Source organism: Hemicordylus capensis, chromosome 8 (genome assembly GCF_027244095.1).
Source record: "Hemicordylus capensis ecotype Gifberg chromosome 8, rHemCap1.1.pri, whole genome shotgun sequence".
Classification (NCBI taxonomy): domain Eukaryota; kingdom Metazoa; phylum Chordata; class Lepidosauria; order Squamata; family Cordylidae; genus Hemicordylus; species Hemicordylus capensis.
Genome location: NC_069664.1, coordinates 3,090,000 through 3,111,435, shown reverse-complemented (window position 1 = coordinate 3,111,435; position 21,436 = coordinate 3,090,000). Strand labels below are relative to the sequence as shown.

Sequence of the window (21,436 nt, the reverse complement as noted above, 5' to 3'; positions counted from 1 at the left end):
AGGGGCTGGCTCCTGTCCAGCTTGGAGGCTGGGTGCACCCACCCACCCCCTCGTTGGCGGCCAGGTTGCCTATAAATGACCCTCTCTAGTGTCCAGGGATCCAGCTGGGAGCAGGCACGGTCCTGCAGAGATGACCGTGGTGATGGAGCTCAATGGGAAGATGGACGCAGCCGCCAAGTATCCGTTGTCACAGGTGAGTCACTGTCCCGTCTCCCCTTGGGAACAGGGATCCCCGTTGAACACAAGGGCAGGAGGTTGTACAGACCTTCTGCCACTTTCCAGCTCTTTCACAGCAGTTCTGAGAGTTGTTAGGGTGGGCTTTGAATAAGCACCAAAGCAAGCTCAGCATCAGGGACCTGTAGAAAATAAGACAAAGAAGACCTCTGCTAATGGTTCATTGCTGAAGAGTAGATTGAGGTCTCCAGATAGATCTCTAGAGAGTTTGCAGAAAGGTTTCTTCTAGAGGGAGAGAGAGAGAGAGGCAGACATCTGTTATGGCAGACCTTGTGATAATCAGTTATCCTCAGTTTCCCTCACCTGTAAAATGGGATTATTTTGGTTGCCTTTGTCCTGGTTTTTATGCAGGCCTGCTGGCTGCTTATAGACCTTCAAACTATATGTTGCAGGCTTTCGGGTTACAGTTGAGTTAGTCCTGTTGAGTGTAGATTTGTCCTTGTGCACGCAACTCATCCCAGTGTACTACTATAACAACTCAATATAGCCCTCTGTCCCCAAAGGGCTCACAGTCTTTAAAACAGAAACATAAGGTAGAGACCAGCAACAGCCACTGGAGGGATGCTGTGTTGGGGATGGATAGGGCCAGTTGCTCCTTCCCTGCCCACCACTAAATAAAGAGAATTGCCACTTTAAGAAGGTGCCTCTTTGCTCAGTTAGCAAGGGGCGGGGGAGAGAGGGTCACGGGCTGCAAGAGGTCACTGGCTCCTCCATCCCTTGGAGCCATCATTTTGCATCAGTCCCACTAACCCTGCCCACTATTGTGCAAGTGGACTTTGGGATTCTATTGGGAAAAAACAGGGCAGAACTTGCCAGCCTGATGTCTACCCCGTTGTGCAGTAGTGAACTCACAGCAGCCCATCCCTGGTCTTGGAGAAGAGAGCAGGAATGGTCTCCTTTGCTAAGCAGGGTCTGCCCTGGCTTGTGTTTGGACGGGTGACTACGTGTGTGTCGGCACTGGCCGCTGTAAGATATTCCCCCTAGGAGATGGGGCTATAGCTCAGTGGAAGAGCACCTGCCTACTTGCATGCAAAAGGACCCAGGTTCATTCCCTGGCGGCAGCTCCAGGGAAGGCTGGGAAAGACTCCTGCCTGAAACCTTGGAGAGCTGCTGCCAGTCAGTGCGGACAAAACTGAGCTAGAGGGACCAAGAGCCTGATTCATTAAGTGGCAGCTTCCGATGTATGGAAAGTGACTCTCCTCTCTGCCCTTCTCTCTTGCTCCCCTGCCCCTGCCCCATAGCACCCCTATGGCCAGGACCCGGAGTTCGGCAGCTGCTGCCCCTGCTGTGACTGCTGCCCCGGCTGCCCCGGCTGCGGCAGCTGCCCGAACCTCTGCTGCTGCTGCCCTAGCTGCTGCTGCCCTCCCAGCTGCGCCTGCTGCTGCCGGCTCTGCTGCTGCCTCCCCCAGCTCCTCTGCAAGCTGCCCAAGTTCGCCGGCTGCCCAATCAACATCAAGAGGCCGCTGATCATCCTGGTGGTCATCGTCCTCGTTGTGGTGATCATCGTGGGAGTTCTGCTCATGGGGCTGCACATCACCCAGGCCCACACGGAGACGGTGAGTGGGGCTGGGGGGGGGCAGTCGCTCCCTGGACTGGACTTCGGGATCAGAAGGAAGGGGGAGATGAAGAGCGTCTGCTCTGCACGCATCAAGGTTCCTCCTAGGAACAAGTTCCGTTCCTCGGAGGATGCGGAGACACCCGCCTGGAGAGTCGCTGCCAGTCAGTGCAGACAGGAATGAGCTGGCTGGACCAAGGGTCTGACTCGCTAGGTGGCAGCTTCCTAGGCTTGGGAAGGATTGTCCCTGAGTGGCAGAGCCCCTGCCCCCAGTTCCGTCCCTGGCAGCATCTCCAGGCAGGGCTGGGAAAGACCCTCTCTGGAACCCTGCAGAGCTGCTGCCAGCCAGGGCTGACAATGAGGAGCCAGATGGCACAATGGCCTGATAAGGGGCTATCCGCATAGACCGTGGGGGTGGGCTGTAGCAGGGGGAGCGCGGCTGCTTTGCACGCAGAAACCATGGAAGAAAGTAATTATCTAGACCAGACCTGCTCAACCTCACCCTCCACACCTGTTTTTGGACTACAACTCCCATAACCCCCAGCCACAGCAGCCACTAGCCAGGGATTATGGGATTTGTAGGCCAACATCTGCAGGAGGGCCGAAGTTGAGCAGCCCAGGTGTAGACCCACTTCAAACTGGCTTTAGGGTGGGCTACGGGGTTGAGATGGCCTTGGTTGGCCTTCGCCAGGGATTGACGGAGGAAGCATGACTCTGCTGGTTCTTTGGGATCTCTCAGCAACTTTCGGTACCATCAAACATGATATCCTTCTCAATTGCCTTGAGGGGTTTGGGGATCGGAGACGCTGTTTTACCGTGGTTCTGCTCCTATGTCTCAGGTAGACTTGGTGACAGTACAAGAGCTACTATATGGAGTCCCTTGTGCTGGTCTTTGACGTAATAAAGACGGATTGATATGGAGTCCCTCAGGGCTCCATTCTGTCACCAGAGCTTTTTAACATCTACATGAAACTGCTGGGTGAGGTGATCAGGGGACTTGGTGCTGGGTGTTCTCAATATGCTGATGACACCCAGATCTATTTCTCCTTGTCATCCATATCAGGAAATGGTATTCGCTTCTGAAAAGCCTGACTACAAGCAGTAATGGGCTGGATGAGGGATAATAACCTGAAGCTGAATCCAAGCAAGACGGAGGTGCTCATTGTTGGGTGGTCATAATCAGCAAGATGGAACTTCCTGTTCTGGATGAGGTTACACTCCCCCTGAAAGAACTGGTTCAGAACTTGAGAGTGCTCTTGAACCCAGTCTCACCCTGGTGCCTCAGGTTGAGGCTGTGGCCAGGAGTCCTTTTTACCAGCCATGACTGACTCGACAACTCTGCCCATTCCTTGAGGAGAATGACCTGAAAACAGTGATGCACCAGCTGGTAACCTCCAGGTTGGACTACTGCAATGTGCTCTATGTAGAGCTGCCTTTGTACGTAGTTTGGAAACTTCAATTAGACAGAAGCCAGATTGGTCTCTGAGGTATCCCAGAGGAACCACATTATGTCTTTTCTCAGATAGTTGCACTGGCTGCTGATATGTTTCTGGGAAAAGTACAAAGTGCTGGTTGTCACCTTTGAAGCTCTAAATGGCTTAGGTCTGAAAGAGCACCTTTCTTTACAAGATCCCCACTGCTCATTAAGATCATCAGGAGGGGTCCGTCTTCGGGTGCCACGGGTTCATCTGGTGCCGACCTGGGGTCGGGCCTTCTCAGTTTGGCCCCTGAGAAGTGGAATGCGCTGCCCGTGGATATGAGAGGCTTATCTTCCTTGGAGGCCTTCAGGAAAACCTGAAAGACCCATCTTTTTAGTCTGGCTTTTAATAAATAGTTTTAGTTTTAATTTTGATCTGGTTTAAATGTTTTTATTAATTATTTTGTTGTATTACGTGTTTTTAATTTTAATGTAAACCGCAGTGAGCCGCTTTAGCAAGGGTGATATATAAATCAGATCATCCCAGCTTCAGTCCCCGACAGCATCTCCGGGTAGGCCGGGACTCTTCTCTGAAACCCGGGAGAGTCTCTGCCAGTCAGTGTAGACAATACTGAGCTAGATGGACCAAGGGTCTGACTCAGTCGAAGGCAGCTTCCTATGTTAGCGATGTAAGAACAGGAAGGAAGAACTGTGTGCAAAAGAGCTGGATCGTTTTGCCCGCTATTGGAGTAGATTGAATCAACTCACCCGAAAGTGTTGGGCCGAGATGATGATGGGTTAAGAAATGGTTCTCTTGGGTGTAGCTTTGTCCTTGGAGATGCAGGTCACCCCAGCCTGGGGTTTGTGGGGTGCAGGAGGCCGCTCTTTTGCCTCCGTCTCCGCCCCACTGCGCTGTGAGACCCTGCAGGGATTGGCACTTCTTTTGCTTCATAAATAAGAAGAGACCAAACCTCTGGCCCCAATCCCTCCTGCTTCCCATGCACAGGTTTTGCAAATGACCATCGACGGCCTGGAAGGGGCTGGGTCCCAGCTGAACCTCGCCATGGAGATGGAAGGAGCAGCCACTTTCCATGTGGAGGATGGTACCAATGACCCGGCCACGGTTATCTATGACTTTAACAGGGTGAGTAGCAAGTGGGGAAGGGAAGGGCCTCCTCAGCCATCCAGGCTGTGCCGTGGTCACTTTCATTCCACACAGATGAAGCTCACTGACACCACCTAGCCCTGAGAAGATCAGGAATCCCATAGTCCTAAATCCACACTACCAGATTACTGCACATAACTACCAACATATATACATGTGAACAAACAAAGCTACCTGCCTGAATCCAACCATTAATCCAGCTAGTTCAGGATTGTCTACTCCGGTGGGCAGCAGATCTCAGGCCAAGAGGGTCTCTCAGGTAGCAGGGCTGGGAAGAGATCCTTTTTGTTGGACTTGGAACCTTTGGCGTGCAAAGCAGGCGCCATGGAACCAGGAGAGTGTATGCTGCCGGGAAACTGCCTGCCGCTTCCCCATATAAGTCCATGCATGCAGTCGGGTTTTTATGATCCTTTTTGCACATGATAGTGTGGAACACAACCAAAAGAAATATTTGCAAATATTCAACATCTACAAGAATCTCCCATTTCAGCACTCAGTGTGAAATTTGGAAATAACAAATTCAAATTCCTATTATGAATGCAAGATTCTGCCTCCCATTTCAACTGATGGAAAAGAAAAAGCTCCAAAATATAAGCTACTCCTCAAGTCTGCTCAAATTTATTTTAATCAGAAATATAGATAAAATTACAAACTAATCACTGTAGATCCACGATCTGTAACTCCACTACGCAAAAAAAAAAAGTATGGCTTAATCATAAATATAACCTAGGTATTCCATATAAAATCAGTTTGAATAAATCACATTCCATTATGAAAATTAAAGCCATCATAGAAATATATCAAAAAATCATTATATTGTGAGATCTTGAGAGAATCCCAAAGGATGTTTCTCGTGTAGTTCTGAAACTTCATGTGCTATATATTTCTATGATGGCTTTGATTTTCATAACTGAGAATGGTGTTGTTTTTTTAAATTGATTGTATATGGAATACCTATATTTGTATATGGAATGCCATACTTTTTACTTTTTCTTTTTCTTGCATAGTGGAGTTATAGATTGTGGATCTACATTGTTTAGTTTGTAATTTTATGTATATTTCTGATTAAATTAAGTTTGAGCAGAAGGATATATTTTGGGGCTCCTTTTCCATCAGTATTATTTTTGGGGCCCTCTAAACCGACTTTTTATTATTTATTTATTTATTTACTTATTGCAGACACAGTCTCCAGTTTCAGAGCATGAGTGTTGTAAGATGCCTGGCATTTCTTGATTATTTTGGTGGGCATCAGATTATGAGATCTCATAATCTGACAGAGCATCAAATATCAGCCATCATTGTACACCTGCTGTCAAACAGACTCAAACATCAAAAACGTCAATCAAAAACTGTCAGATACGAAACAGCACGATACAACTGTCAAATATCAGACAGAAGCACTGAAACCAAATGTTACAAGGTCTCAAACGTCAGTTAAGACGCAGCAAATATTTGCATATTCAGAGAATGCTTGGTGTGTTAGCTTGCTTCAGTTTTACTTTGCTTTTCTACCAAAAAAGGTACTCAAAGCCGTGTTCATACTCAAAGACTGCAATAAACACTGTGCTTTCCTCACACAGCTGCTGATGGCCTACAAGCCCTGGCATAGACAAGCGTGCTACATCGCCAGGATGGACAAGGGAAACATGCCAGGCCTGGATGCTGTCCTCCAGGAATTCCAGGTAAGGGCAGGAAGCTTGCTAGATGCCCAAGTGGTTGCAGGGATACACTGGGAGGTGGTGATACCCAGCAGAACATTTTTGTGTGTTTGCATAGGGGGGAAGCGTATGGGGAATGGGCCAACTCACCGCCCATCCATTGGATGCAGCCAATTCACCGCAGGGGCAACATTGACTGCCATTTCAGTAGTGAGGGACAGTCTAACACCACACCCAATACAAGCATGTTTTGACAATTGTCTGGTTATTCTGAAACCCCAGGGTCTAACAAGAGGCTGTGTTCTATATAAAACCTCAGGAAATGCTGAACCATTCTAATAAAAAAGCATTCCATTGGAAAATGGCCTAGTTTTCCCAAGCTTGGTCCAAAGGGCACACTAGCCTCTGGAAGCAAGTGCCGATGTAGGTAGAGCCCTGGAGTTTCTGGACAATAGAAAGCAAAGCATGAAGTATAGATACAAAGCATCCATCTGTGCAGGAAATCCAGATACACAGGGGTGCAATTCAGCAAGGGAGGCTGCAGCAGTAAGTTGGCCGCAGCGAGTTGGCCATGGCGAGTTGTCATAGACCCAAGCAAATGTGCCATGGCCGTTGATGAGCAGATAACTCTGGGGTCATAGATGCTCACAGGCAGTTTACTGTGCGGTCTCCTCTTCTCGGGCGTCTTTTATGTTTTGCAAGGAATGTAAGGAGAGACACTTACAAAGGTTGCAAGGGTTAGATTGGTCTTGAAGATCTGCTCCCGTGGTGGTGGTGGGGCTATCTTGCCACCCTGCTGGCTCTTGACTGACCTGCCACCTGAGGCAGCCACCTCACGGAAGGGCTGCCCCTGCCTAAGGCTCACTCTTGATGAAGATTCTGCTCTACCTCTTTTGCAGACCAAACTGTCCATCACACCTCCCGTGCTGAGGGAGGAGGAGGCACTCCGTGCATCTGTGGTTGACCGCTCCCTCATGGGGGCCACAATTAACATCCTCTGTAGTCGTGTCCCCATCTTCTGGGCTTAGAGAGGTGAGTGATGAACAAGGATGCTGAGAATGAAAGTGTGGAGCAGATACTGTGTGGGCGCACCGACATCTGAACACAGATACAATGTCATGTCCAAACAGAGCTTATGAAGGGTTTTTCCTCATGTTTCCTACTCTTCCTTGCAGGCTGGCTCACACAAGAGGTCCTGAACTGCTCCCCAATGGAAGGGGAACACTGCATCTGCTTGCACCCTCTCAGCAGAATTTGGGTGGCTTTGTGGGGCACCCAGCTAATGGAGGCTTGGCCTAGGGGAACTGTTCAGCTCATCAAGATTTATTCATGACATGCACAAAAGGAAGAGGAGTCATCTTCCAGGACAACAAGAAGTCCAGGTGGAAGATACAGCCAGTGTTTTAGCATCTCATGAATACACAGAGGTTTACAAAAGCCACACTCTAGTAAAATACAGAGCCATGGAAACACAAAAAAAAACCCATGATGTATTTTAAACCCAATGGAGTCATTGCCAATTCAGAAGTGCAGCCCCCGTGGGGCCATGCCCACCCTAGCAGCCAGAGAAGCTGAGAAGTACCAGCAGTCCGTTCCTCCTCCGCTACACCCCTGCTTGAAACTGACGTTCCACATATATGGCAAACAGTTTGTTTATACATGGAAAGAAACAAGAGCAGACTTTTAGATGTAGCAAAAGATTTCACTTCAGAAGCGGATGTGTGTGTGTGTGTGTAGTTCTGAGATTCTAAAATACATTATTCTGCTTTGCACCTCAACCTCTTCTTGCTTATATTTTCTTTGTTCGTGTTAATGGCATGTGCAAAGCAAGCTGCATGTCCTGTGATTGTGCATATCATTCACAGCCGGAGCCCGTTGCGGCAATCCAGAGGGTGACCATGTCCTTGACTCTTTGGGTCAAAGACTGCCTTTTGGTTATGGGTTTGAGAGGCCATTGCAAACGGCTTGGGCTCTCTCCCCTGGGTCCATGGCTTCCCTCCTTTCTCTGGATCCAACTTTCCTCCTCGCACAACACAAGCTCTCTTGCTGGTGGGTGCCACCGAGGCAGGTCCTGCATCTCCTCACTTGGTCGTACTTAAAGTGGCCCAAATCCCAGGGCCTTTGGGTGACTGCCGTACCATTTCCACAGATAAAAGAGTATCAGGCATCACTAGGTTCTTGTTTAAAATCTTGGAGCACCTAGCTCAGAGAGAGAGAGAGACTCTAGCTATCCCATTTTCCCAGCTTTTTATCACGTCTGGTTGGACTACAGCAAAATGTGAGAGCCCTTCAATAAATAATAGGAGCCCTATTTACATTAACTCAAAGCGGCAGCAAGGCAGTCCCAGAGGGTGGTGAATAATGCATTGAGGGATAGTATCCTTACCGGGGGGTCACGCTTCCTGGCAGGCAGGCAGGCAGATCCCGGAGATGCAGTCAGCACTGAACTGGAAGAGATGAGCAGCTGATGGCCCAGTTCTCTTGCAGGCGAGATGTACCACTTCAGCCCAAAGGGAGGGCGTGTCTTCTGGTGAAACGAACCCCTTAAAACTAAATCCTGCACTTTGGAAATTAGCATACCAAGGAGCAAGGGGTCGAAACTAATTTCCCCCTTGATGTACTAGCTTTCGGCGGGCAGGGATATTTTCTTTTGAATGGAGGAGTATTCCATTCACGTGAGAGTTGCACTCGTCCTCCGGTTGGGAGTGGTACAGCCAAGACCCAGGTTCACCACTTCACGGAGAACTGCTTAGCAAAGACGACAATTCATTATATATAAAGCATGAATTGCCCCCTTTGCCAAGCAGGGTCTGTCCTGGTTTGCATTTGAATGGGAGACGACATGTGTGAGCAACTCTAAGATATTCCCCTTCGGGGATGGGGCTGCTCTGGGAAGAGCACCAGCCTGCTTGCATACAGAAGCATCCAAGTTCCCTCTCTGGCAGCATCTCCAAGATAGACCTGAGAGAGATTCCAGCCTGCAGCCTTGGAGAAGCTGCTGCCAGTCTGTGTGGACTATACTGAGCTAGAGGGACCATTGGTCTGACTCAGTGTCTGGCAGCTTCCTATGTTCCTATGGGCTAAGGGCTGTACACCTTCCTGACCCATGAGCAGTCCAGGGAACCCCAAAGATGGGGCATATACCTCATGGGTTCAGAAGCAGCTCCCTTTCTTGGGTTCCCTAGGAGTCAGGAGCACTTCCTAGTTTGCTTTGGGCTCTCTCGTGATCTAACCTTGAACCTCTCAAAAAAGACAGAACGGAAGCGCCAAGAACAGTTCACGTGCTATAACACTGTGCACAAAACAGTCAGATTCTCTATGTGAATAAATATGATGATTTAAGTGTGGGGGAAATACAGGGGGGCAGCCAATGGGTGATGCCAGAATGAGCCCCTTCTAGAAAGAGGGTCTGGATGAGGCGTGAGAATCCCGTCTAAACACCAGGGCTGGATGTGCCCCGTCATTTGGCATCATTAGCCCAGGACACCAAAAGGAGAGAGAAGGGTCCTTTGGGCTGAATCCTCCTCACGCTGCCAACAGAGGGCACCCTGGTACATAATATGACTTGCTTGGGAAACTGCAGTGGCAAGATTCTGGGACTCCACTTCTAGGACAGACCATTTCTTCTCCTGCAGGCCACTTTTGGGAGTCTGAATTGTCTATCCTGTTCAGATTTCTCTCTGTGTCGGTTCAGTCGTGTCCAACTCTCGGTCACTCTATGGATCACTGCACTCCATGCCATCCTATCTCGGACAGCTTCCTTTAATTCCACCCTGGTCATTCCGGTGTCATTTTTTAAAATATCCAGCCACCGAGTACAAAGCCGTCCCCGTCTCCTTCTCCCGCTGATCATTCCCAGCATAATTGTCTCTTCGAGTGACTCAGCTCGCATGATAGGACCAAAATATGTCAGATTGAAATGTGATTAAATAAGGTGAGAGCTCTTTCAATAAAAAAGCATGAACATTAGCTGACCTGAACAAAGTTGCTTTATTACAGTGTAAAGGACAGGAGTTGTTGTGATCCAACATCTGGGTGTTAGGCTCAACATCGGGTGTTAGGCAACAGTCGCTTGGAAGTCCTGAAGTTTATATGCCTTAGTGGGGGGAGGAGGAGGAGGAGGAGGAGGAGAAGAAAAATATCCTGCGAGGCTTCTTGGCTTCCAGTCCAGCCTCTCCTCCTCTTTTAACCACTTATTATTTTATTTTATACATTCCTATACTGCTCCATTCAAAAACACACACACACCACCCTGGGCGGTTCACAACCTAAGTAAGTTAGACCGTGAACCGCCCAGGGTCCCATAACTGTTCTTACTGCCCCCTCCTATCTTTGAATCTGATATGCCACAACAAAACACCCCCTGAGCATGTGCAGAGTGCCTTTCCTCGCAACTGGCCGACTCACACACTTGGGATTCTGAAGCAGGCCTTTCTTCCAGGGTAGATCTGACAGTAGCTGAGCTCCATCTTGCACCTTCGTCTTTAGAAATCAAGCCTTGCCCACCTTTCTGCCAATGTTGGACTACAACTCCCATCACCCCAGAATGGGATGTGGCTGGGAATGATGGGAGTCCTAGTCCCACAATAGCCGGAGGGCTGAAGTTGGGCAGACCTGCATGTTGTGAACCTAGTATCTATGTTATCTTTTAAACCTCTCAAAGCTTTCTAGTGGTTCTCTAGCGGTACCTAATCTTATGCTGGTTCTCCTAACCTGACCGTACCAGCCGATTGGCTGCCATCACCGAGAAAGATCTAGCGGGGATTGTCAGCCCCTCACAGCAAACCAAAGCCAAGAGCAAAGGGTCCCGTCCTCCGGGCTCTCTCCTCCATCCAGCTGTTGGCTTCAGCCCTGGACCTTCAGGAGGTAAGCGACTCCACACACCACCGGCCAGAAGGTCAGGAGGGTCACCCCGCAGCAGGCGTCCTCCGAGGCTTTGCTGTAGAGCTCGCCCTCCGCCAAGGGGTCTGACCAGTTGGGGTTCTGGAACCCCGGCTGGGCGGGCGGCTTCCCTCCTCCGGAGGTGCTCTGCCCGCCTCGGGAATAGCGAGACCGCCCCAGAGAGCTCAGGCCATAGCCCACCGCCGCACCAGCCATGGCCGCGCCGGCCACCTTCATGCCACGGCTGGAGCTGCCCGCTTGGCGCTGCCCGCTGCTGCTGCTGCTGCCGCTTTTGGGAAGAGAATGGAAGCCTCCTCGGGACGACCCTCCACCTTTGCCTCCGCCTCCACCGCCTCCTCGTCCTCCTCCTCCTCTGCGGCAAGTGGCAGGGCTGCTGAAGAAAGCCAGCAGGAGCATGGCCACCCACCACCACGAGGCCCAGGTTCTCTTCATGGTGCTGCACCTGGAGGAGAAACAGAGGAGGGGGGGGGAGTGGCTTCCTTGAGCTGAGGATACCCACCCTGACCCCCAGCCCCCACGGCCCATTTTCCCCAGGCTAATTCCCCTACCCCACGTTTGCAGTCCTGCTGGGGGTGGGGTCACCATTGGTCTCGGCTGCCCCCCACTCTCTAGCCAACACCAGCTTTTGAGTGGGGCAATTCAAATTGGGCAAATAGGATAGGGGGAGGACGAGGGAGAGAGTGGATCCTTCCCCGCCGAGCTCGATGGGAGAGGAGAGCTGGTCTTGTGGTAGCCAGCATGACTTGTCCCCATAGCTAAGCAGGGTCTGCCCTGGTTGCATCTGAATGGGAGACTTGATGTGTGAGCACTAGAAGATATTCCCCTCAGGGGATGGAGCCACTCTGGGAAGAGCATCAGATGGTTCCAAGTTCCCTCCCTGGCACTATCTCAAGAGACGGCTGAGAGAAATTCCTGCCTGCAACCTTGGAGAAGCCACTGCCAGTCTGTGAAGACAATATTGAGCTAGATAGACCAAGGGTCTGACTCAGTATATGGCAGCTTCCTATGTTCCTATGATGGCTCTAAACCAGGGGTTCTCAATGTTGGGTCTCCAGATGTTATTGGACTTCAGCTCCCATCATCCCCAACCAAAGGCCACTGGGGCGGGGGATTATGGGGGCTGAAGTCCAATAGCATCTGGGGACCCAGCCTGGAGAATCCCTGCAAAAGCACAGGCCCTCTCCCCTCCCTCCAGGAGCTTTGAGGCAAAGAAAAAGGCATCCAGAGATGCCCTCACAAAATGTCTCCTGTTAGGATAGTTGGGCCCCAAAGCCTGGTCCGGAAGCATTTAGAGCCGGGTCAGGGTGGCCCGGCCACTAACGGAGACCTAGGTGGCTGCATAGGGCGTCCATTTTGTGGGGCGTTTGGGGTGCATAAACAGTTCCAGAATATAGCGCTGCCAATTATTTCCCCACTCCCTTTTGTATTGCACCCCTGAAGAACTGCACAGTGGTGCGAGGATAGAATATATCCCCTCACCCTGCTCCCCAAAGGGCCTGCCCACACTGCACCCCAATATACACAGCCTTCTTTGCTCTTTGCATCCCAGCCCCCAATAAACAGCTAGCCCCATGAGCTGCACTCCCTGTCTGGAAGAGGAATGGCCTGCCGCGGCCAAAGAGAAAGCATCTCCGGCTGGATTTCCAAATGAACAGCAGCCGGTTTTCATCTCTGAAGCGTCAGAGCATTGCCCCCATCATAGACAGGGGAACTCTCTCCCACCAGATCCTCAAAGCAGCATGGACTAGTCCGTTGCTGGTTATCCGCACGGGCTGATCATTCGATCTGGCAGGTGAGCAGCCTGTACAGCTCATCTGTGTCTGTGTGTGTCCGAAAGCCAAACTTCATCGAGGGTGCCAAAAACTCTAGGGCCTGCCCTGGTTGGTGAATTGTGTGCTGAAACCTCATAGGAACATAGGATGCTGCCATTGACCCAGCCAGACCAATCTAGCTGAGTATTGTCTACACAGACTGGCAGCAGCTTCTCCAAGGTTGCAGGCAGGAGTCTCTCTCAGCCCTATCTGGAGATGCTGCCAGGGAGGGAACTTGGAACCTTCTCTTCCACTGAGCTATGGCCCCATCATAGGAACACAGGAAGCTGCCATGTATTGAGTCAGACCATTGGTCCATCTTGCTCAATATTGTCTACACAGACTGGCAGCAGCTTCTGCAAGGTTGCAGGAAGGAACCTCTCTCTGCCCCATCTTGGAGATGCTGCCAGGGAGGGAACTTGGAACCTTCTGCTCTTCCCAGAGCGGCCCCATCCCTTAAGGGGAATATCTTACAGTGCTCACACGTCTCCCAATCAAATGCCACCAGGGCAGACCCTGCTTAGCAAAGGGGACAACTCATGCTTGCTACCACAAGACCAGCTCTCCTCCCAACCTCAAGGAATGAGAAAGAGCTTCAAGCCTTCTTTCTGGTTCACCACAAATAAAGAGCTGCACACAGAAGAGGATGCATCCTGGGGTCAGATCCTGAGTCCACCTGATAGAGATTGTCACTAGTTTGGAACATCACAGGCTCCTGGTGGAGCCGGGCAGGATCTGGCATTAAACAGCTTCCTAGCCCAGAGAGTTGGGTGCTCATTTCCACACAGGGGGAGCTTTTGGGGTGTGGGGGCAGCCCTCCCTCTGCTCTGCCTGGACAGTCGTGCTGAATACAGCCCAGGCCTCCTGATGCAGCAGAACCTTCTGGGGACCGCAGGGGAAGAAAGAGTTGGAAACTGCTGAGCCATCTGCCCTCCCGCCCCCCATGCAAGCGGCTCGTGATTTGGAAGAGCTGAAGTCCCAGGAAGCAAACAAAAACCCCACAGAGGCAACATTTGCAGCCGCGGCTAACTCCAGCTCACCGCGGGAGAGTTTCCAACTCAGCATTTCCCCAAAGCAGTGTGCAACCACGAACAAAGCCGGGCCCCTCCTCCTGAAAGCAGGACTGATTCCCAGGATGAGGAGTGGGAGGTCAAAGAAGCGGGGGGGGGGGGGGTCAGACTTGCCTAGCAGTGCCAGGCAACCCAAGCTGCCTACCCCGTTTTAAACACATGAGAGGAGAGCTGGTCTTGTGGTAGCAAGCATGACTTGTCCCCACAGCTAAGCAGGGTCTGCCCTGGTTGCATATGAATGGGAGACTTGATGTGTGAGCAGCACTGCAAGATACTCCCCTCAGGGGATGAAGCTGCTCTGGGAAGAGCAGAAGGTTCCAAGTTCCCTCCCTGGCAGCATCTCCCAGACAGGGCTGAGAGAGATTCCTGCCTGAAACCTTGGAGAAGCCACTGCCAGTCTGTGTAGACAATACTGAGCTAGATAGACCAATGGTCTGACTCAGTATATGGCAGCTTCCTATGTTCCTATGAGTCACCGGGCTGGTGCACCCGGTTCTGAAGAGGGTGGCAGAGTCATTCTATCCTGGTTGTGCACACTCCCATTTTCTGAGAGTCTGCGAGTTCAAAACAAGGCTGGAGACTCCAGCAGCAGTGATGGTCTGCTGAGCAGGAGCTGGGGTGGAGCTCCCCATCCTACCCAGCAGCGGCACCCAGGTCTTTAGCAAGGTAGGACCAGGCAACCTTTAGCAAGGTTGCCTGCTGCTTAGCAGGCAACCAGGGACTGTGCCTCCGGCCTGGTTTTTCACTCACAAACGATCGGCAAACAGGAGCACCGGCAGCTCCTGGCTAAGGCAAGAGGATTTGCCTGCCCTATTCCTAACGGTGAGAACCAGCCTCCTGGATCTTACACAGAGGTGAACCCACCCAAGCTGGAGTTTGGCCATCTGGGGCTGTGCAGGATCCAAGTTCATGGGACCTGGTGCCCACCATGGCCCAAGGCTCACCACCCACTGCAGCCAGGTGCACAACAGACTCACAGGAGGGGCTCCCAATCTGTTGCCCACCAATATTGTTGGACGACAACTCCCAGCGTCCCCAGACACAGTGGTCAAAGGCTGGGGAAGCTGTCGAGAGTGGTGGGTTGTGGTCCAACATTTGGGGACCTAAGGCTGAGAACGTCTTCTGCTGTAGTATTTAACACATCAACATACCGCCCAAAATGCAAGTCTCTTTAGTCTCGGTCTAGTAGACATTTGGAGCCTCAGATTTCGGCCTTAGGCAGCCATGGTTTTCTCAGTCATATATCTCTCTCACACACACACACACACACACACACACACACACACACACACACACTTTTGACTCTGACTCTGTCCTGAGCCACAATTATGCTTCTGGCAAGAGAATTCACCTCCACGACCTTCTTTAAGCAAGTGGGAGACTCCATGTGTGGGCACTGTAGGATAATCCCCTTCGGGGATGGGGCCACTCTGGGAAGAGCACCTGCCCGCTTGCAGGCAGAAAGTCCCAAGGTCCCAGCCTTGACGGGCCAGTTCTGGCCCAAGCAGACAAGAAGCAGAGGCCCCAAGACAGAAGATGTGGATCAGAGATAGGCTGGCTCCCTCCCTGGCAACATCTCCAGAAAGGGCTGAGCGAGACTCCTGCCTGCAACCTGGGAGAAGCCGCTGCCGGTCTGTGAAAACAATGCTCAGCTAGATGGACCAAGGGTCTGACTCAGTATAAGGCAGCTTCCTATGTTCCTATGATTGCTTTGTATTGGAATGTCATCCATAAAGGACATATTAAGGAAGTCTATCAAATCCATACATTTGTCTATGATCTGTCATTTCTGCCAAGTGGGATTTCGTTTCCGATTAGAAAAACCTTGCATTGCAGCAATATGGAGAAAGCCTATTCAGGAGCCGCTTTCGACTTGTTGTGGACAGAGCACCAAGAGGGGCAGGGGGTTGGGGGGGCGTGGATTCTAAAAAGCCCAAACTATACAAAATAATATTTAAAATATGTACACTTATGCAGCCAAGAAACAGAGAAAAGTGCAAACCGGGAGCAAGTTATACCAAAAAGAGAAGCAAAGCAGTTCCTGCAAGAAGAGGATCCACATGAATTCCACCAGGAGTCAGATGGTGGATAAGAATAAGAGCCGAGTCGCGAGTCCAGAAGAGCCCCAAGAAAACCACAGAACACCTCCTCTGCCCACTTACTTGCTTCCAAGCAGCAGCTACCCAGAGACACAACAGGCTGGGGTCCTCATGGAAAAGGCTCTTTGCCTGCAGGAGGCTGTTGGTCTTTGGAACCCTGCAAAGGCAGGCAGTGCAACTGTCTGAGCTTTAGGGCAGGCCTGCCGGGAACAAAAGCCTGCAGCTTCATCACCACCTGACCGGGACCGGGACCCTTTGTTTTTCACAGCAGACCTGCCGAGCTCGAGCTCGTGACCTTCTGGGCCGTGCAGGGTGGAAGGGGGAGCTCCGCAAGCCTCTGTTTTCACAGTCCTGGGCAGCAAAAGGTCCCCGCAGGGTTCCCATACAAGGCTTAATATAGTGCACAAGCAACACAGGCCAGCCAGTGAAGCTTATTTGGGAGGGGGGAAGTGATTATCCGGTGCTATAGGGCAGAGATGGACACCCTGAAGCTCCCAGCTGCGGTTGGACTACAACTCCCATCACCCCCAGTGACAATGGCTGAATGCCATTGCGGCTGGGGATAATAGGAGCTGTAGTACAACACGTGGAGACCCAAGGTCGAGAACCTCCGCTTTCTAATTCCAGGACCCAGATCCAAACCTTATCTGTACTTCACGCCCCAGATCCAAACTATACCCTTAACTCTGCCCTCATTTCCATCCTGCAGCACTGTTTGTTTTATACCCCACTTCCCCCCCAAATGTCCAAACAAATTCCAGTACCAGTGTTCGCATTTCTATTCACAAAGTGCTTTAATTAAAAGAAAATAATCTAGTCATATGTGCTTTATTCTATACTGAACTTACAGAACAATATTAACAATGAGGTGTTATTAAACCTATAGTCAAAATACTTGCATCACATTACAGGTTTGTTTGTTTCCCTGCGGCACAAACCTTGGACAGACCCATGAACAACACTGAGAAGCTTAAAAAAAATAAAAAATAAATCCAAGGGAATTTGGAATATTCAGAGCAATCTGAAGAGGAAACAGCAGCCCAAGTTTTATTGCAAATGAATAATAGATCATGATATTGCTAGTTCAGCTCACAAAACCAACAGATGTTTGAGTTTATGGGGTTTTTTGTGGGGGGGGGATAAACTACACTTATTGCATTTCGTACATTTTGTGCCTTGTCAGTCAAGAGCCTCAGGAACATTTTTTCTTTCTTCCTGAGGAAGATTCCAGCTGACTCTGATGCCTGCACAGTATCCTCAAACCGAAGGAGATGCCTCTAGAGGCCAAAGACCATCGCGTAGTTTTCATTGTGGCTGGGGATTATGGGAGCTGTGGTTACGCACGGTCTGACCATGGTTTCTACATGCATCTCTGAGTTCTAAGATTCTGAGACAGGGAGAGATACTTCTCTCTATTCAGTTTTGCGACACAGTGCAAAACCACAGAACCCTCTGTCATGGCTCCTTTCTATCCCCCTTTTCCTACTAATCCTGCACTTTCAGTTGCCGGGGTGAAGCAGTGAAAAGCCAAGCACAGCACAAATCAGAGCAACGCCAAGCCAGCCCTGCGTTCATCTCAGTGTCTCCGACAGAAACCTTTCTCCATGTACCAAATGGATGCCTCTCAAAAGTGCCCAATCTCCCATCTCGTGCCACTGCCAAACAAAAGACTGGAGCCAGGAACATTAATGGAATGAAAAGGTGCATTGGGGAGGAAAACTGCACAGACAACACTCACAACTGAACCTCGGTTTGTGCCATTTGATCTGCAAAAGACATTCTGCAGAGACCTCCAAAACATATCGCTTGGACTGTTCTTGGGCTGGTACACTTTCAAATCTTTTTTAAAAATAATGTCATCTGTATAAATTATTGCTGCTACATTCCTGTGCATGTGATATTTGGCATAAGTAATAATACTAAAAAGAACAGAAAAAGTTGGGAGCTTTTAAAAATATATATCCACAATCTAGTGCAATTTAGAAGTGAAGGGTGTTATGGGGTTAGCAAGGAGGCAGAGAGAGGGGCAGACCCACAACACCATCCTCAGTGGGTTTATGCAGAAGCAAGACCCCCAGAGTTCAGTGGGACTGGCTCTCTGGGACATGAACAGACACCACCTCGGGGGGGGGGGGGAGGAAGCATTCCAGACGTGGCCTGCAGGAAACAGTCTGCATCATTATCCCTTTTGTAACAAGAAAAATAAAGTCCACAGAGACCATTAAAGGTGGACTGCACGTGAAGACATGTAGCAAAATCCTGAGAGCAGTTAGCACAAAGCTTAGAACAGGGGCTTCTCTCCTATTCAGATGTCACTGGACTACAACAACCATCACCCCAGCCACAATGGGGAGGATGGGAGTTGTAGGTCAACATCTGGGGGCCCAAGGTTGGGAACCCCTGGCTTAAGTGTACACACCCTGCCCGCTTCTCCACTCCAGATCTCCTCCCTGCCTCTCTGGGAGGACAAGTCTGTACACTTGTACATGTGTTTGTGTGAATGACTGTACCTGTGTTCATATTAAAAGTGAGCCTGGTTAGGAGCTGTCCTGCTGTTCCTGCATTCAGCATAACATGTGAATGATTGTACCTGTGTACAGATCTTACCTGGGTACACTGTACACTCATTTTACAAGTGTTCAACAGAATGTCTGAATCGGGCTTCAATCCAGGAGCTCTCAGGATTCTGTCACGTGCGCTGGACGGAGTCCAACACTTGGTTATGACCCAAGAAAAACAATGTCCCAGCATGAACCAAAAGAAGAGAAAAGAAAGAAAACGCTCAACCTTTCCATTACTACCCTAGAGGTGTGCTTCTATAGGCGTCTTCTGCAATATCCCTGGATGTTTCCTCCATATCTGGAGAGCTGGGGGAATGGGGTGGGTGGGAACAGACATCGTTTTAAACACTGGAACCCTGCCTGGAGCAGGGGAAGAGAAGAGACACATTTCAGACTCCAGGGCAGCGGTGGCTCAAGAAATCCGAGTCGGGCCACCAAAACTGTGTGGCTCACACTCGACAAACTTCTCCGTTACAAACTGCAAAAAAGCAGCGCATGGTTACAGCAGGTCCACTGTTGTTGCAGACTGTCTTATACCCAATAGCTGAACGGAGGCTAGCACCACTGGTCAACCACTTGCCCTCTCCTTACAGTTAAGCAAGGAAATGTGTCCCTTTGGCTTGCATATCAAGGACACAGTCCTATTTAATTGTTTATAACTAGGGTTCCCAACCTTGGCTCCCCAGATGTTGGACTACGACTCCCATCATCCCCAGCCACAACGGCTGGGGAGGATAGGATCTGTAGTCCAGCAACATCCAGGGGCCCTAGGCTGGGAACCCTGTCTTACCAGAATTCACACTCGCTGCGTGGAACCATTGAGCTGGCCAGAAACTGGGGTACTCCTGAAGAAGCGTCACATGTGGTATAAAGCATCGATAGACCTGGGATTTGTCTTCCTGTCCTGTGCACTGAACCTACAGACAAACTCAGCCCACACCACACCTTGCGTTTTACACATCCCACATCACTGCCATGGCTATTGGCCAGGGGGCAGGCCATCCGGCAAGTGGCTCAGAAGACTTGGCCTGTCTGTAGCAGCACGACCTGAACCGAGGAGCAAGACACTCGGACTGAGAAGGCACGCTAGAGGCAGCAGTTATGCACAACCACCTGGGTCCTTACTGGCTGCTCTGGTCACCTGATCCCTGCTGGGCCGAAGAACTGCAATACTATCTTCTGGCCATTTGTGAGTGGCGCTGCAGAGCAAGCCAGCAACGTCCTCTACCTGCAGTCTGTCCTGGTAGCACCGGGGGTGGGGCGTGGGCCCAAATGCCAGCACCAACAGCTCACATCTCCCCCTCCGCTAGCGCCTCACCGTCTCTATAAACTTCTTGGCCATGTGCAAACTCAGCCAACGAGCCACTTCTGCAGACTTCCAGCACTGAAGGGCCAAGATTAAAACCTCGCACCCTCTTCTTGGGCTCTGCATCCCTCTGTCCTTCCCAAAGGACTGGGAGGGAAGGAGAGAGGGAGGGACGGAGGGACATAATTGGCACAGAGCACGGCCCAGGAGGGCCTGTGGAAGGAGGGATGGGCAGGTGAGTCAGGCCAAACACGACACACCTGCCCGGGGCAGCAGAGTTTCCCTTCTCCATGTGGCCTAGTCTCAGAGACCCGGGCTCCTTCGGAACAAGAAGGGGCCCTTATTCAGTGAAAGGAGATGGAGGCCAGAGGCCAGGCTCGAGTCTCATGGATGGGAAACAGCCCACTGGGGCTCCTCAAAGCCCTGGCGAGGAAGTCAAAGAGACCACAAGCTCAGCGGAGGGCAGGTGGGCGAGGAGAGGCTGCTAAGACCAAGTCCTCCTAGGGAGGACTTCCATATTTCACCTAGAGCACCAAGACAGCAAAGAACAGGCATCACTCCAGTCCCCAATTATCACGCCTATGCCCGGTTGTTTGGTTTAAAGGGCAGAATGACATTTTGTGGCAAAGATGAAACATCCCAAGCAGCTGAGCCAACAACTTCGAAGCCCCAGGAGACCCTTGCAGGATTAGACCGGGGGTCTATCTAGGTCTGCATTCCATTCCTAACAGCTGGGTGTTGGAAGACCATGCCTTTGCCCCATGGCTCGTTCCCAGAATCAGGAATTCATCTGTCTCTCTATGCAGAGATTCTGCGGAGTAAGCTGTGGAAACCACAGAGTTCAGCTTCTGTAACTGGGAAGGAAGAGGCAGTGGCCAAGCGGGTTCTGTGTTCAGGTTCCGTTCCAGGGAGGAAGTGCCATCCTTGCCTTCTCGTAACACATTCGTCATGTAAACAAGTCTTCTTTTGGAAACGTCTCTTTCAGACACCAGGTGGTGGCAGAGTCCGCCAAAACTAACACTTCACATAGTTGCTGGGCCTTCAGCAACCTCTTCTAATCGTTGCTCGATCATTAACCGCAGGACCGAATACCTTAAAGATAACCCCACAAAAGTGGTCCATTAGCCTGGAGTAACTAAAAGGAAATCGTCAGGTAGTGCCTGAGAGCAGAGATTCCTGAAGTGTTCAGTGAGAAATTCAGCCACTGGGCTGGTTGAGACTCATGCAGAGCCATGGTTAGATCTTGGTTCCCCATGCCATCCCCGACCCTCAGGGGCACCTGGTCCCCATGAGCCCCAGGAGAATTTCCCTTCCGGCTGAGGTGAAAAAGAAGATTGGTCATGACATCCAAAATGACCAATCTTGGCTTATTCCAACCAGCATCCACCAAGTTTCCTCCCTGGCGGCTTCTCCAAGAGAGGGCTGAGAGAGATTCCCGCCTGCAACCTCAGAGAAGCCGCTGCCAGTCTGTGAAGACAATACTGAACTAGATAGACCAAGGGTCTGACTCAGTATATGGCAGCTTCCTAGGTTCCTATGATCATGACCAGTCTTGGCTTGTTCTTAACCTCAGTCACAAGCAGGATTCTGCTGGAGCTCACACGGAGCAGGGAAGCACACACTCCCAAAGCTAGTGATTTCTGAACTGCCCTACTGTG

General features: G+C 50.7%; 2 protein-coding genes across 3 annotated transcripts in view; one reads left to right on the top strand and one right to left on the bottom strand.

Annotated features, from left to right (window-relative positions):
- Window positions 1-130: 130 nt before the first annotated feature.
- Window positions 131-7,537, top strand: LOC128333807 (pulmonary surfactant-associated protein C-like). The gene is made up of 6 exons (XM_053269817.1): window positions 131-193; window positions 1,476-1,790; window positions 4,213-4,350; window positions 5,952-6,053; window positions 6,929-7,061; window positions 7,205-7,537. Exons 1-5 carry the CDS (start codon window positions 131-133, stop codon window positions 7,055-7,057), a joined length of 747 nt encoding a protein of 248 aa, XP_053125792.1. The 3' UTR covers window positions 7,058-7,061; window positions 7,205-7,537.
- A 2,463-nt stretch (window positions 7,538-10,000) lies between these two features.
- The window catches only part of RASSF2 (Ras association domain family member 2), a 50,388-nt gene continuing 38,952 nt past the window's right edge, over window positions 10,001-21,436 (bottom strand). Inside the window, exon 11 of one of the 2 annotated variants that reach the window (XM_053270038.1) lies at window positions 10,001-11,373. In XM_053270038.1, the coding sequence (XP_053126013.1) occupies window positions 10,875-11,373 (499 nt within the window). In that variant the 3' untranslated portion in view covers window positions 10,001-10,874. Of the gene's footprint in view, window positions 11,374-16,680; window positions 20,871-21,436 lie in introns of those variants that run through there. The other variant, XM_053270039.1, reaches the window with a different exon arrangement.

Excerpts from the sequence above, each read along its gene's own strand:
- LOC128333807 (XM_053269817.1), top strand. The coding sequence starts at position 131 with ATGACCGTGGTGATGGAGCTCAATGGGAAGATGGACGCAGCCGCCAAG. Across the intron at positions 194-1,475 it reads CCAAGTATCCGTTGTCACAG|CACCCCTATGGCCAGGACCC; the intron begins GTGAGTCACTGT and ends CCTGCCCCATAG. Across the intron at positions 4,351-5,951 it reads TTATCTATGACTTTAACAGG|CTGCTGATGGCCTACAAGCC; the intron begins GTGAGTAGCAAG and ends TTCCTCACACAG.